At 38.3% G+C, this 16,679-nt stretch overlaps 1 protein-coding gene across 1 annotated transcript in view; it reads left to right on the forward strand.

Annotated features, from left to right (window-relative positions):
- The window catches only part of WWC2 (WW and C2 domain containing 2), a 108,469-nt gene that overhangs the window by 50,827 nt on the left and 40,963 nt on the right, over positions 1-16,679 (forward strand). The window contains exons 3-7 of the mRNA XM_075709068.1: positions 6,010-6,213; positions 7,203-7,279; positions 11,632-11,711; positions 15,100-15,229; positions 15,902-16,048. Of these exons, the coding sequence (XP_075565183.1) occupies positions 6,010-6,213; positions 7,203-7,279; positions 11,632-11,711; positions 15,100-15,229; positions 15,902-16,048 (638 nt within the window). The remainder of the gene's footprint in view (positions 1-6,009; positions 6,214-7,202; positions 7,280-11,631; positions 11,712-15,099; positions 15,230-15,901; positions 16,049-16,679) is intronic.

A 16,679-nucleotide genomic window follows, 5' to 3' on the forward strand; every position in this document is an offset into this window, starting at 1 on the left:
TATGCAAGATAACCAGAGATGGAAGGTGTAATGGAGTTATCTTTTCATCACTTACTATTTCAGGCAGAGGAATTGCCGCCCTGACGCAGAGCATCTGGCTGAGTTGTGACATAGTGCAGCCCAGAGCACAGCCGGCTGTGTGCAGCACACTTCTGCGTCAGTCGCAACCACCCTCTTTTCAGGGCTCAGCCACTGCAGTGTTGCCACCTCTTCTCTTGTATTGTAGTCCTGGTTTCCAGGTCTGAAACTTTCCTGTAAGTTGGCATATAAGGGAGAAGGTGCGTGGTATTGATGAGTAGATCTATACTTAAGATTCTAATGGATGAGTAGGTCCATAAGTAGACTTGCTGCTGGCAAAAAAAGGATGGCTAGTTCCTTCCCCAGGTGGGTAGTTCTTCCTCCTTTATACTGTCTCAGTGGACCTTTGATAACATGGCACAACTCACCTAACCTGCCAGAACACGATGTATCTGCTTTCATGTTATCTTTTGGACCCAGTGAGTGTTTGGGTGGGTTTAGTGCATTGAATAGGCTCCGTGCAGGGCTGAGTGAGCACCAGAGACTGTGCAAAAGAGAACGTGTGAATGTGTAACATTGGGGAGTGTGGGTTGAGGTGACATGGTGGAAACCATCACTGACAAAAAGGAGGGCTGTTACAGCAGCTCCAGCTGTGGCATGCAACTCCCCCCTGCTCCCCTCCCTACAGATCTTAGGTCTCTGGTCCTCGTTTTTAGCCAGGTCAACTAGTTTCCCTTGGAATAGCCTCTCCTGAGATCGTGATTCTACTACGTTTACAAACTGGAATAATACGGGCATGTGTTTAAACAGATGCAAGTTCTCTCTTCAGGATGAAAAGTATAATGCCACAATTTTGTCTCCTTTTGTTATGTATGTGTCCTTCTCCAGTAGCAATCTAGCATCTCCAGCATTTTTTTAGTGGGACCCCTTGAGAGTACTTGTTCTCTGTGTTGCCTAAATGCAATGTGTCTGGCTGAAGACAGCTTACATGTGGGTCGTTCTAGAGCCAATCAATGCTATTATTTTGTTTGGCAAGGGGAGATGTAGGAAAACTATTGCTTCCACATATTGTTAGTCCTGTAGTAAAATGTCCAATTCTCTCCTGTCTAGCAGTAGGGCGTCAGGGAGCCATTCCTCTCCCTGTGGGATTTTCTAGTGGGATTTTAATTTCATGTATTTTAGGGAAATATGATCTACTGCTGATAAGGTAATAGTTTCCTTCTGTTCACATAGACTGTAAAAATTTGGCAGAGCTTCTTGATAGCAGACAGGAACATAACATATGAAAATATCTCATTTTTAAAAAATGTCATGCCTGACTATCGCCTGTGTCCTATGTATAATATATATCTTATGTATAATTACACAGAGCATGCATAACATTGCTGCCCTTGAAACAAGTTTTAGCCAAAGGAATAAACAAAACTTTCAAGGCCTAAAGTCAGTCCTGGCATTTTGGTTTTGAATTATTGTTTGGGACAAATTCTTTGCTGAGTTTAAGTGCATCAAACCTGGCTGGCAGTGAGCCAGGAAGAGTGCATTTCATGAGTAGCAATATGATTAAAGCCAGCGCAGCTTGCTCTTCTACGATACAGGGCTGTGGTCGTTTCAGTGCACAGGAATGTCCTTGGGTGGAGCGTGCCATCCTGCTGCTTGTGTGGTTCCGCTGGGCGAGACCTCAAGTGTTCCGGCTCGCAGAATTTCCCCCCAGCCTGAGTACTCACTCAGATCTTTAAAAATAAGAGGAAATAAATTGCTTGTTTATAATATTTTATAAATTTATTAGCTACGTACTTGCAGTAATTTGTTTAAAGTTAAATTAATTTGCATTAAATCGAGATCTCTTAATAGAATTGAGTAATTTTGATTGGCAAGTGGCTTTGCCAAATGACACTAAAACGAAGTCAAATTAGGAATGTGTAATCTGAATATTAGGCACACTACCACCCTCTTTGTTCTGTTACTATGGATCATTATTTTGTATTGTGATTGGACAGAGGAAGTTGATATATAAAGATTTTTTTAAAAAAATCTAAGTAGTACTTTTGATAGAGCCTGATGTATAACTCTTAGTTGTTTAAAGATCCATCTTGAGGAGATTCCTTTAGTTCATATCTAAGTTTATGCCACAGAAAATGATGGCCAGTGTATCTTCATTTTCTCTACAAGAAGCAGCTGAACTCTTGAATTTAACTATCGGGTGATGCAGAATGTGTTGGAGAGGTCATGCTTGAGGCGGGTTTGTTCGTTCTCCACTGCTATGATTGAAGTCCAGTTAGCGTTTTCTAGAACAGATACAACCCTACAGCTCTGTCTAGTCTTCATAACCAGTGCTTACTCCTCACCTGACCAGCAGAAATAACATCTCCCCATCTGTCTAGCTAGCAATCTGTTTGTTGCATGATTTGTATCTGCTGCAGACAAGGTTGTAAGGCATCCTGTTGCAGTCTCCAGTGGAAACATTTATCTGCCCCAAAAAAGGAATGAGATGTCCCAAGTTTATTTTACATCAGCTATTGAATAATAAGGCTAGGTAGGTGTCTGGATGTTCTTTGTGGTTTAAATCTCACTCTTTGATTTAAGCATGAAGGGCTTCACATCTCATTTTGAAATGTTCAGCAAGCTGTTCCCACAATGACGTGCATGTAACTATCCCAATAATATTCTTGCGTGTACAAGTTTGACCTTAACAGCAGGTGCTTAAAACATTCTTGTCCAAGGGAAAAAATCCTTATCTAAGTGAGGCTGTACTCTGAGAAGTATAAATATTTGTTTTTGAAAGGAGACCTTTGCTTTTTAAAAAAATGTATTGGCTCTTGGAAAGTACCTGTGCTCAAATGAACATACTTCTCAAAATTGAGTACTACAGTACCAGAAACATTACCCATAGTTCTGTCTTTGGTTTTTTTTCTCTGTGGCGTAAACTTACTGATTAAAATTGAGGCAACTGAAAATTATAGATGAACAAGCATATGGTGCTGCTACACAGGCACACGTGTGTGTGTGTGTATTTATATATCTGAATGAGAACAACTCACCAAACAAGTGGGTTTTTCACTTCATAATATTTAAGAAGACATAGAGTGAAAAATACTCCAGAGCCTTCTCTGCTTGGTAAAAGTTGAGTAACAATTCTGGGGTAGTCATTCCAGTACTGCTTTGCTTTTTCCAGGATTACGTGTATTTTCCTGACTGAGCATTTGTTCTAGAATAAAATACATGCAGATAGAATTCGCTGAGAATAGTTAGGCCGGTGCAGGTACCTACACAGGCAAATACCCCAACCTCAGTATGCTGAAGTTACAGTGTGCAATTTTTAAAATGCAGGGTTACCTTTAACTCTTTTATAAGACTGTCAGTACAAAAGATGTTAGCTCATACAATCATAGTATTGTTTTGCACATGCAGCTTGGAGAGGCAAAAGAAAATGTTTGATTGTATTTGTCAGCAGTACAAAAGAATCTGCTGTTGATCAGCTTTGTCCTTCTCTTGCAGTCACAAGGACAGGGCATCTGTAGGCCACGTTTTAGGACTCTGCAGGCTACATTTGGTCTTTGGGCTGCATGTTGAGCAATCCTCACTTAAAACCTACAAGGCAATTACCTACAACGTGCTTGAAGATGAGACCTTCCAATCCTGTAAGATTATTTGGTGGCTGCTGGTTGCACTCTTAAACACAATCACATCATTACATTCTTCTAAAAAAACCAACATAACTGCATTTATCCTGTTTGATCACTGACCCATGAGAATTCTGCTTCATGCTCTTCATCCTGCTTCACAAAAAAGGACAGCTCTGGAAACCAGCACTTCTTATCTTGTGTAAATAACTGCGAATGTGGAGGTGTGTTAAAGCACAACAGCAATAAGTGGCCACAGATAGGGACATGTGTTTACCGTTTAGGAGAGAAAAGGTATCGATTTGCTTCTTTGTGTGCCCGATATCTTTGTGAAAAAGAGCAGGTGGCTATTAACATGGATATATGTGTGTGTGCGCGCCTGTAGCTATAGTTAGTTTTTTTGGAGAGAGTGTTCCTGTGGGGGGTTATTGGAAGACCAACTATGTATGAAGGTTCTCTGCTTTAATCTTTTATGCATCACACTTTGGTTTGTGATATATACTCTCCATGCATCCATTGTGTACATCTAAGAAATACCTTTCCCAAGTAGAAATACAAAAGCTTGTCATGTTTGTAAATGGTGGAAGGGGTCACCAGCATGGTGGGGGGGGGGTGGTAGTGGTGGTGGTGGTGTGTATGTGTGTGTATTTATTTGTTTTTAAAAGCATCAGTAGCTCCACAGACATTGTCAGTTTAGGATTCTACAGGGTTAGTTTTATGGGATGCTTCTTTTTATTTGCATGTCTTTTGGTGTATGTGATACTAACACCAAAAAACATTTTTGAAAAACTGGTAGGTAGTCAGTATGGGAAATTGTTATTAACCAGAACCTGTCCTTATCAGCTTTTGCTGTTACAAGATCTGTTTTCATACATGGAGTTGAAAGAGTGCCTTCTCCCCCAAGAGTGCGCTTCAGGTACAGTTTAGAGCAATGGGGTTGGTTCTGCTGCAGTTCTTTTGTCCCCTCATGTCTTCAGCCATGTGTTCCTGTTCCCCCCCTCCGCCATCCCTCCTGCACTGGTTCTCACAGTAAAGCAATGGAGAGAACTAAAGTGGCAGAAATCTAACCCAGAGAATAAACTTTCCTCCTCCTTTTTGCAGAAAAATTCTGAAGGAAATACTTTGCACTTAAATACTTTGGTACTGAATGTTACTTTTTATCTCTGTAGATCTATGTAGATTTTTAGTATGTAACTTACAAAGAAAATGCAGTGTGGTGCATGTTTGCATTTAGATTTCAAACTTTTCATGCCTATGTGTTATGAGAATGTTTTTGTACTTAGTACAGCTTTAAAGGAATAATATTAATTGTACAGCTTCAAAAAGTGCTGAACTAAGGAAATATTAATGATAAGATTGAACATTCAGCCTTAACTCTTCCTCTTTGCATGTTTGCATTAAAAAAACCAAGAAGAATATCTTGGATACAATTAGATTGATCTCATCACATACTTTCTTAATATATACCACTATGTTATGTCTAATCCTCTTGTCTACACATTCTATGCAAGCGTGTCTTCTGTGTGCCTGCTGGAGTTAAAACAGTTGACCTGAAGCCCTTCAGGTGAATTAAGGGCCTGTTCCAGCCTACTCATTTATATTACCTGGGTAGTCAGTGGAAAGAAGTAGACACCTCAAAAAAGCAGTTCGGTCCCATGTTATCTCGGGCACCTGTCTCTGATGGAGTGACGTGCCCTCTGAGGGCAGCCCTCTCTGTCTGTGGACCATAACAGAAAGTTGTATCTTGGATCAGATGGCTAGCAGGGACGGGGACAGAGTTAGGTGATACGATCTGGAGGGTTAATGTTCTGTTAGTTCAGTTACAGGGGAAAAAGATAAAACTGTTTTCATAGAGGGAAAGGAGAGCGATAACCACTATAAAACATGAATAACATATGGCTGTAAAAATTAATGAAGTGGGAGGAGGGGGGTTGAAAAAATGTAATAGCTAAGATTACTTTTCATTTTTGTTCAGAAATGCGTTCAATTTTAAGATGTCATTGAAAGACTTTATTGATCAGTCATTTCTGAATACTCTGATGCAATGTATTTTTTGGAGAGTTTTAAAACATTTTTTTCTTGAGTTTTAGGGTGTTACTAATTCAAGGTTGAAGATGTGGGAATGATCTACATAAGCATTTACCTATTGTACCCTAATTCCTAATTTTGCAATTGAGCCCTTAAATACTGTTTCTTACACACAGTATTGTGGCAAAGAAAAACTTAAATAAGATTAGGCATCTGCTTAGTAACCAAAGACAAGCTATGGTTTTACACTTCTCTAACTGTGGATTACAGGCAAAGAAACACTTTAGTTGTCAACAGATTTCAGTAAAGGTCTGTTTAAATCCTTTTTTTATCTCCTATAAAGAAACAACGCAAATAGAAGATCCCAGGAAACAATGGAGGCAAGAACAAGAGAGAATGTTAAAAGATTATCTTATGGTAGCCCAGGATGCTCTCAGTACTCAGAAAGAACTGTACCAGGTGAAAGAACAGAGGCTAGCACTTGCACTGGATGAGTATGTACGGTTGAATGATGCCTACAAAGAAAAATCAAGCTCTCGTACAAGCTGTAAGTACAGTAGAGAATACAATGTAACTTCTTCGATCGGTGCCTTGCAGGGGATCCTGTTTCTCTTTAGGATGAGTTTTCAAGGTTTCCTATGAACACCGTGTACTCTGGCTTTTTTAGCGATAGCATCCCTACTTTTTAAAGATTTTATTTAATATAAAGATATCCAGCTGGAGAGAACCCTCTTCTCTCTGATACGGTTGAACTCCTTTGAGCCATGGTTTAGAGCTGTTGGCTCTGAAATCTATTTTGTCATGCAGTTTGTCAGAACAAAATTCTGCCAAATTTAGGTTCAAAGTAAATAGGATCTCTTGCACTTCATGGCTGCATACTGGAATGACCCTACTGTGTTGACAGGTGTCTGCAATAGACCAAGAAGGGAATTTGTTGCTGCTTTATAAGAATGGCATGCAGTAATTTTGTAGCCTGTGTGCTGTGATTGGGGTGAAGTAGCGATACGTGTTACGATGTTGGCCAAGGAATTGGCATGTAGTAAAGTGCTGTCAGAGGCCTGTCATTGGCCAAACATCTCTCTTAGAACTAGATAGTGTGATAAAAGTAAGATGTACAGCTGCAGAAGAACTGAGTGGCAGACCTCTGAGGCTTCTGAATAAATCTTCTTCTGCTTTCCAGAAATTTCCTTAGAAATTACAGCTTCTAGGAAGAGGTGATCGCAAGATGGCTCAGCTAGAAGAATGGGAACAGAAAGCAAGGGATAGAAGCCAGGGAGAATGAGGTGCTACTTTAGGATCCTGGGATAGACAAAGGAGGGGAGATACCAAATAGTGGTGGGGGAAATTTTGATTATTCATTAATTATTGCCATCCTGCAATGCTGACTACTTCATAAAAGGATTTTTTTTTTTCTAAAAGTATTATATGTTTTTCTGCACTTTGTAGTTTTAGATCAATGTGGATTCATTGAGGAAGGGACTAATTAATGATTTAAAAGTACTTAAATATTTGTCCTTTTTTGTCTTTTTTAAAAAGTGTTCTCAGGCTCCTCATCAAGCACAAAGTATGACCCTGACATTCTGAAGGCTGAAATCTCCACTACAAGATTAAGGGTGAGAGTGCTTAACTCATATTCATTTGTATTCTGTGTGCAAAGTTTATGGCTATAGAATAAGCAAAGCTTGAACTAGCAGATGCGTCTTGTACCCTGGTACTGAAACCTCCTAATATTCTCATTAAATACCATTCAGAGGTTTTTAATGAATTTTTAAAGCTGTCTCTGTTACTTTCAGATAACACGTTTTGGGGAAACTTTGACAGATATTCTAATTAGATGTGGGTATAAATAAATAAATCTGATAATTATTTTCACTTGTATGCTTTTGTTTTTGAAAGAGAGAGTAGAAAACTTTAGGTAAAAATAGAAAAATAGTAGGCCAAGGTGAGCTGCAGTTAGATGACTGTTTTTACACAATCTTTCTTCTGTGAGAAATGCACCATTAGCTACGTGAACTGCCTCACAAATTTCTGTTGGTTTAAAAAACACTTTTTAGTAATGCTGTGAAACTTCACTCCTGTCAAAATGGAACAGTTCAGATCAAGAATGAAAGTTTGTGTTCGCATTTTGAAATTGCTAATGAACAGAAATCCATTATTTGGTCAACTGTGTTCAGTTTGGTCACTAACAGGCTCCATATAAAGAACTTTCCTTCACAGGTTAGTCTCTAGTGAATTTATCTTGAATGAGGAGAAAATGGTGTGGAAGACATTTAAAAACTCTATAGGGAGTTGATTTATTTAAGCGGTGGCATATAATGCTCGATGGATAGCCTAGGCTTTCTGTAGTTAGTAATGAAAAAAATTAGATCAAACCATGCAGGTTAAAAAGACAGCACCTCACAGCATAGTCCTTCGATGAGGGCTGGAACACAGGCTCTGCGGAAGCAGAAGCAGCAAGCGACAGCAGTTACTCAGCTCTTCCATTGCCCCCTCCTGGTTTCTGCATAGAGCAGCACTCATAGAAGCCTCTGAGAGCAACATCCTCCTTCACCTGGAGTAAGAGTTATGACTGGAAGCCTAACAATTAAAGTTTAAAAGGAACTGTGGAATAGCTCATTAAAATTTTAAAACCCAGTATAAATCAGGGATGGAACACACTGTAAAACTGGCATCTGGATGTTGCCCTCCTGACTGCTTGTACACCCCTTCATCCTTACCAATCTCAATTTGTAGTCCCTTATCCTTTAAGAAGAAGGGAACGTGGTTAGTGAGAGAACTTATTTCAACACTGGAGGAGGTGGGAGAAAAAATTTTGTAAGTTTAGGAGGGAGAATCAACAGCAGTAAGGACTCTGTCAGGAACAAGAATGAAAAGACAAGGCGACAGCTTCTTTCTGAAGTGAGTGGAGCAGTAACAGATGTTCCCTTTGGCCAGAGGATCACTAGTCTATGTGGGAAATTAAAAGTGTTGTTGAAGAACAAAACACATGACCAAATTTAAATATAGTCACCTAGAAGTGAAAGAGGGGAAAATTCAGACATGGTCCTGCACTCAGCTTTTCCTGTTACTTAGCTCTGATCACTTCCTAGCTCAAGATGCAGAAACACTGAATCACCTCTTGGCTGCAGATCGACAATTTGTCTGTTCACTGAGGGGAGAGGCAGATGTGTTAATCACAGTTATTCATTTTTTGGAGGTGCTTTCCTCTCTTTGTTGTTTCTTGGAGTCAAGGAGCCTAATATCCTGCTGGTTCCCAACACCTGATTTATTGGCATTGCAAAGTCCAAGTTGCATATGTGCCTAAAATAGGTGACCTGAATCTTGTCCGCAGAGTTTAGAAGGGTGCAAGTCCAAGAATATCTGTATCAGCATAAAGTGTGTTGTCATCCAAAGCCACTGGATATGAAAATCATTGAGATAAGAAAAAGTGAAGCCCTGCGATGCTAGGGCTGGAAAGTGGTTTTCATGGAAGATGGCAAGAGAGGTGTGACTATCATCATAGTTTACCCTTATTTGAATGTTTGAGGATGCTTTGCTAATATGCCACCTTTGGGCATTTTACAGTATATGCATGCATGGCATTAATGGGAAACAAAGTCAGTCATTAGTAAACTGCTAGCCAGCTAGTTAGAATTAGCACATTGTTTAGTGAATTATTACGTCAGATTTCTCTCTCTCATGCTGGCTGAGGCTTGCTGGTATCATCAGGTTAATGGTGGCTGGCAGGGGAAAGTCAGCATTTGAGGAAGTTCTGAAGTGGCCTTTGGCCTTTTCCCTGTTAGCTGTGCTTAATACATGCATGTGGAACCTTTTGGGTACACAAATTGCCTGTTGCGCAATGGGTCGTTGAGAAAATATGACAGAAATCAGACAGCTGTTAAATTAAATAATCAGGAGAAGACCGACCTTTCTCACAAGATTCAAATTGAAGGATCTGATCCTGCAGTGGACTCTTAAGTGAGGCCATTTGGGGTCTTAATTAGTAATCAGTAAGATAATTCAAACAACACAAAGTATATGTGACCACAGTATGTTTTATGCATATGCAGCGAGTAGGTGATACACCTTTATAAAATAACAAGAGGGTTTTTTTGTCACCGTTCCACCAGTACTTGAGCATTGGGAATAGAATGGGTTTAGCACAAATGCAGTTAGTTGAAGATGCAGTTAGAAGGAGGAAGCGAGAGGCCTGTCAGGTGACTTAAGATGATGTGCAGAAGCAGTAGGAAGGGGGTGAAGGATAAAACAAGTGAAGAGTTGTGAAAAAGTGGGAATTAAATGAAAGTTTTGAAGGAGAAGACAAGGAGCACAAGAACAGTTTAATACAAGTATGATGCAGTAAACACAGAGTCTGTATTATGGTGTAGGTCACGTCCTTCTAGGATAATGTGCCTAACGCACATTTCTTGATAATGAAATGATGATGAATTACAGCAGAGGACACTCAGAAGATGATCTTGAGGAAAAATGTAAGGGTTTCTGAGAGATCCAGTCCTCTAAGTTGAAATCAAGTATGCCTTCTGCTATTACTATAAATTCGCATTTCTGATTTAAAAGAAGAAAGTCTAGCCATTCTGCATTTTTCAGAAAAGTTGGGACTTCTTTCATATTTTACACATTACTTTGCCTGGAACATAGAGGTAATATCTGTTAATTTTCTATAACCTTGAACGAAACACTTGAGAGAGAGTATTTTTGGGGTTTTCATGCTAGTTGGAGAAGAAATAGTTAAGGAGTGCAGAATGTGCACTTAGAGACATTGCCTATTTATCATGCTAACTATTCATTATGGTCAAGATAAAAACACTTTTCTGTCAAGTAAAGCAACTAGTGATGATAGTTTCCAAAAGTCTGACCTTTTTTTTTTTTTTTTTTTTAATTTGAAGAATAGCACCAAGTAGGAAGTCTAAGGGTATTTGCATACAAAAAGTCTTGGAGACATATCTGAGGACATATATGAAAACAAGTAAGAATTTCCCAGTGGTAGGTGAGAGCAGGGCACTTCCAGCAGGCTTTTCATTTTTTCACCTTGCTGATTGGAAACTTAAAAATCCTAACAATATCTGGCTAGTATGTAGAGTGCAAATGAGCCAGGTATAGATGTATAAATACCAAAATTCGTGACGCCACATTTCAAGGGGGCATTGCTGTCTCTATATGTATGCTGAGGATGAATTTTAATTTGTGTTAAAGTACACTCCTTTATACATCTGTGAAGTATGGCATAAAAAATTAAATGGAGGATTTTTTTTATTTCATCTTGATTCACAAATATTTTGTAGTGTACTCATGTCTGCTAAAATCTGAAATAGCAATATTAAGATTAAAAAGCAATTGAGCATGCAAATTTAGGGAAAGTAGGGAATGTTTTGCCAAAGACATTTCTATTAAATAGACGCATACATTTGCGATCCAAATGTGTTTAGTGATTGTTGTCTTTGAATTAAATGAATGTAAATTACATATTTAGTGATCCAGTGTCCGTAAACCTTTATAAGAAAGGATGGTTCATAGGGAAAAAAAAAGAAAAAAAAAAAAGGAGTCCACACTTTGTCTTTACAGTGCAAATGACTTGAGAGATTCCTGGAATGAAAAAGTGAAAATATAATAAGCCTAAAAATAAACAGGCATGTCCCTGTAGGACAGTTGGAATGCATGCTTAACAAGTGAGAAGTAAATTACTTGTTAAAGTTCTCTCAGGTTTAATAACACAGTGTGGTATCGATACAAATAAGGAATGTGATTTAATCTGCTTTGTGTCCCTTTAATACTAAAGCATGTTGCCCATAGACATCAGGAAGAGAACAGATCCTTTTGTTTTTAATATGTGTCAGTAGAGCAATTTACTCTCTCTTTTTTTTTTTTGTCTCATCTGATGTAGAGAATACATTAATTGTTCAAAGCCATGTGTTATGCCGTTTAACAAGAGGAATTTTCTAACTCTTGCTTTGATTTAACACACAAGGTTAAGAAGCTGAAGAGGGAACTCTCTCAGATGAAGCAAGAGCTGCTGTACAAGGAACAGGGCTTTGAAACACTGCAACAGTGAGTAAAAGAAAATAGTTGAAACTGACTTAATTCAGTCACTTGATTTCTTTTTTTTGGCATGGAATTGAATCCATCTTATGTGAGAGAATTATTGGGGGGAAAAATGAGAATCTAATAACTCTTTTTGTTGTAGTTAGGAAGCAGGAAATCTGTAGAAATGGCAAACCTATTGTGCAAGTGTTAACATGAGAAATCTGTTCCCCCTCCTATTTTTTTCCATGAGGTAGCTTGTGTTGCAGAGAGGCAGAAAGAAGGGCAGTGGTTAAGGGTCCAGACGAAGAATTTAGCTGCTTTGCATGTTCCATTTAAAAATTTTTTTTTAAAATTGAAAAAGTAATTAGGTCTGTCTTTCCTCCTTTCCCACCTCTGAGCTCAAAAGAGGGACACAGAGAAGGATGCTGTTCTCGGAGGTATAAATGGTGCACAACTGTGCAGGGTTTGAAATGAGTCACAATTTGAGGATTAGAGACCTGACTTTCTTTGTTCCAGTTGCTGGGATGCCTGGTGTCCAAAGGGCTGATGCTGAACCGGGTGAGCATTCTGGGTATTTAACCAGTTGGATTATTAGGGAGTGAATTTTTTTCAGTCTGAGCACTCCCTGTTGCTCCTGACTTACAAAGTTGGGGCCTAAAATATTAAACATTTCTGTAACTGTCATCACAAAGAACTTGCTGCAGAGGAAACCTTGCTAACAAGCATGTTTTCTTGACTAATGTGAACAGAAATTTATTAATGCTAGTTGTTTCCCGTATTGTGGTATGTACCCATACATTAAGGATATATTTACACAGTAAAATGCTGAGCTGTGTGCTCTTAATACACTAGTTCCAGTAGTAGAAGCAATGTTGCAGCATTAATGTAATACTGTCTGGATTCATGTACCTTTTTTCTCAGGACCTCCTGTGTATGGCAGTGTACTGTCAGATAAGTAATTGTTCTGGAGAGCTTGCAGAACAGATGGGGAAGATGGACAAAAAGTGGGAGGAAGAGAAGTGCATTTCCATCTTCCAGGTGGAGTACTAAAATGCAGAGAAGTAATTTGTGAAGGATCACAGAACATCTGCATTTAGAGCCGAGGGATTGGAGTTCAGTTCCCAGTTCTAACGAAAACATCTTGTAGGCTATTGCCTGTGTATTTTAATAGATTAGTTCTATGCAGTAGGAATTTTTTCACATGGGAGAAAAAAATTCTGGTCCAGGAAATGGCCAATCATAGAGACATGTCAAAATGGACAAAAAATGTTTTTCTGGTATGAAGATTTTGAAGTCAGCTGGAAACTGAAAACCCTCAGCGCCTTAGGAGGATGCCAGTCAAGTCTCTATCCTCCTTCATTTTGACAAAATAGAAATGTAAGATTTGTTTGTTATTTAAATATATAGAGACTAGTGAGGAGTGAAGGGAGAAAAGGATAGTTAATTGAATTTATTTAACCATAAATCAGATTTCATTTGAAGCAAAATTTAGAAGACGACAGACATACTGATTCTAAAGCTTAAGGTAATAACAACTCAAGCTGCTGTCCCAGGATTAAAGGTTAGCCAATCATGCTGGTTTTATTATATTAATTCAACAATGAAGTATTGTTTTAAAGCAGCTTGCTCACAAGCCATTTTGATAGGAATCCAAAGCATGTTTCAGAAACTGTCAACAGCATTCCACAGAAACACAATGGACGTTTGTTTTTAAAATTCAGTCAGCCACTTTCAAACAGTACTAATCCCATTAATTTAAAACAGGACGATGGAATATCTTATATGTCAGAGATCCTTCTTGTCCATCTTAATTATATACAGAATAAAGCAGTTGTGATTTGAATGTGACACATCATATTACTAGGCAGCATGTGGTGTATTACCCAACTGTTCATTCATGGTTGCAATTGCTGGCATATCCTGTATCTGTTTGACCTTAACAACCTGATAAGTTACCAAAAATTGAGTGTTGTCAGACAGTAAGTAAGTGCCTGCCTGTGAAAGAGTTTGAGGAACTTTCAAGCTGAAACAAATACATCCTTGAACAGGAATCTGAGTGCTGAGTCACATAGGTAATTTTCTTACAGAGATGCAGTTCTAGTTTGCACAAAAACTCAAATGTGGGAAAAGGAAAACATGCTCACAGCTTTAAAGATCACTTTAGAATCTTGATGTCTTTGTGCACAAAACGGGAAGTAAAATAGAATACTGTTACAGGTGTTTCGTGTGTGTTTCTGTTCTTTGCAGGAGATGCTTGAGGTCACTTCTGATCATTAAAATGTTTGTCCATTCCTCACAAGGTTAATGTCTTCTAGCAAAGATGATGGATGATGATAAAAACAGGAAACCAATTGCATTATAAAAGAATGTATTCTGTACTAGATGCTTGACTTTTGTGAAGATGGCTGTTTTTAGTTTTGTGAAGCACAGCTGCAGTCATTTCTATGATGCTATGAAATAGTTAAATTAGAAGTTAGAGAAGTGTGTTTACAAACTGTACTTCTGGAAGTAAATAAGGAAATACTAAAATGAAATATCTTTTTACCTCTAAGTTTGGGGGCTTTTTTGTTTTGTTATTTTCAAGCTATAGTTTTTAGAATCATTGATAGTCCAGGAATTTAATAAATTGTCCGATGTATGACATATGGTATTAATTTTCCAGAGATTTTGTGAATAAAGAGAGCCTGGTGACTAGCTGAGCAGAACAGCTGTTCTAGACTGTTAATGCCTAGGATGAGGGTGAACGAGAGGGAAGCTGAGACAAGAATGGAGCTGGTTATGTTTCTTCTCTGCAAGGCTGATTCGTACCAAGAAGTCTGCCTGTCTGCCCATGTCACGATGTGGATCTGGGTAGAGGAATACTACTACTAATAAATTCCTCTTCTGTAAGGGTCACAAACAGTGAATAGTATGAAAGGTGTACCCAAAAGCTGCTTCTATGCTGCAGAGTTATGGTGGGAATGGGAATTTTGACAGTGCTGTCAGCAATACTGCTATACTGCTGGTAGCATGTGTAGGAGTCTTTAGTGCTCTGTGCCCCTTATGTCTTTAAGACTGCATGCACTAGAATTGCTTGTTGAGTCTCTGCCTTTGGTAAGGCCCCCGTAGTTTAGCTGAGGTGGTTTTAAAGCCAACAGAAGTATTTTTCCATTAACCTTCCTGATGTCAGCAAACCCCATCCACTGGGCACTGTGTATGTGTTAGATAGCTTGACGTTTTTGCCCAGGATTAAGTAGTAAGTATTTTAATGGAGACTTCAATGTCCTTTTTCCTCTTTGCATGTCTGTTACAGGAAATGGTGTCTCTTATCTCCTTCCCTTCTGTTCTCTAACTACGCTTCTGCCTGAAGCAGAACAGCAGAGATGTTAGTATTGTTTTCTGTATCCAGTATTAATATTCTCTCTTTCCACAGAATTGACCAAAAAATGTCTGGAGGCCAGAGCGGGTATGAACTATGTGAGGCCAAAGCCATCCTGAGTGAACTAAAGTCTATCAGAAAGGCAATAAGTTCAGGGGAGAGAGAAAAACAAGATTTAATGAAGGTATTTTGCACGGTTGACTAAGTTTTGTGTGGATTTGTTTTAACATGAGTAAATTTCCTGATTATAAATACTTTGCATTTTATACTTTTTAAGGGTTTCTCAAAATTTTTTGAGCCAAACTAGTATTAAAATCAATTTAGAAACTGAAGCCTGTGACTTTCCTAATTCAAAAAGCCACTACACGTCAGTCAGAGAATATATATTTCTGAACCTGTATGTAAGGTATAATGCAGATGTTACCTCTAAACCGCAATTTAAAATATTAAGTGGACAAAATTGTGAGATGTGTTTTTGAGATGCACGGCCATTTTCTAACTCTGAGTTAGAAAAGTTTTCCAAGTCTAAATCACCCTATTTCCTTTTCTGAAAGCAGATCTTTTTTTTTTTTTAATCGGTGAAGTATTTAATTGGTTGACAAGTTAAAAAAACCCAAGACAAAAACAAGAGAGACACAGAACCATATGACTACTTTTTATATTGTCACAGGTGTTGGTCACCCTTAGTGTCACCTACCAAGTGCTTGGTTAAAAGGATAGTTTGCTTAATATGAAGTAAACCCAGAATTTTTATATTGTAGTCATTTATGTAAACATCTTTTGGGGATAAACTGGTATAGACACGGTAAAGTACAAAGGAACTTTAACGCCACCTCCTTCTCTGTTTCCTGGACAGAGTCTTGCAAAGCTGAGAGAGAAGTTCAATCTTGACCAGACCATTGGGACATCTGAACCAGACTTGAGTTCCAGCTCTGTAAACTCCCAGCTGTGTTTTTCTAGACAAACTCTGGATACAGGGTCTCAGACTGACATTTCTGGTGAGGTGAGCTTTTTTCCATTTTGTCAAATGTAAAGAGAAATTGAATCAGAATGCTGTGGTTAATGGAATTGGAATCAAATGGTTGTTTACTGTTTCTGATAGGTGTATATATATACATGTTTAAGAGAGAATGACTTAGTTATCTGTTTTTTTTCTTCTTAAATTTTAAATCAAGATTCAGATGAACTTTATACGTTTGGCATGAAGTGTTTATGACAATTTGATTTAGTCAAATAGTTCCAGTACAGTGAAGATCAGCATAAGTAGATAGTATTTTCTGGATCTGTCTACAGGATATGTTTCACCTTACAGACTTAATTCAATATAAAGATGTTTTTAATTTTCAGAAACAAGCTCTTGGAATTTAAATGTGCAATTTCATTCCACACAGCTGGAAAACTGTTAGTGCAACTGCTTGTTCAGTGATTCAGTAAAACCTTTTCTGTTTCACTGACAGTATATATACCTACATAGAAAGCTGTGCTTAATTTTGGTACCTTCTTTGAAGTTCTGTGAGCTAAGTTTATAAGGAAGAGACTGTCCGAGGTTTTCCAAACAAAGAGCTAAGCTTGTCTATGTTTTGTAGCAAATTTATTGAAGTCCTACTTTGAAGTGCGCTGACTTAGCTCTAATT

This window comes from Pelecanus crispus, chromosome 4 (assembly GCF_030463565.1).
Source record: "Pelecanus crispus isolate bPelCri1 chromosome 4, bPelCri1.pri, whole genome shotgun sequence".
In the NCBI taxonomy this organism is placed as follows: Eukaryota; Metazoa; Chordata; class Aves; order Pelecaniformes; family Pelecanidae; genus Pelecanus; species Pelecanus crispus.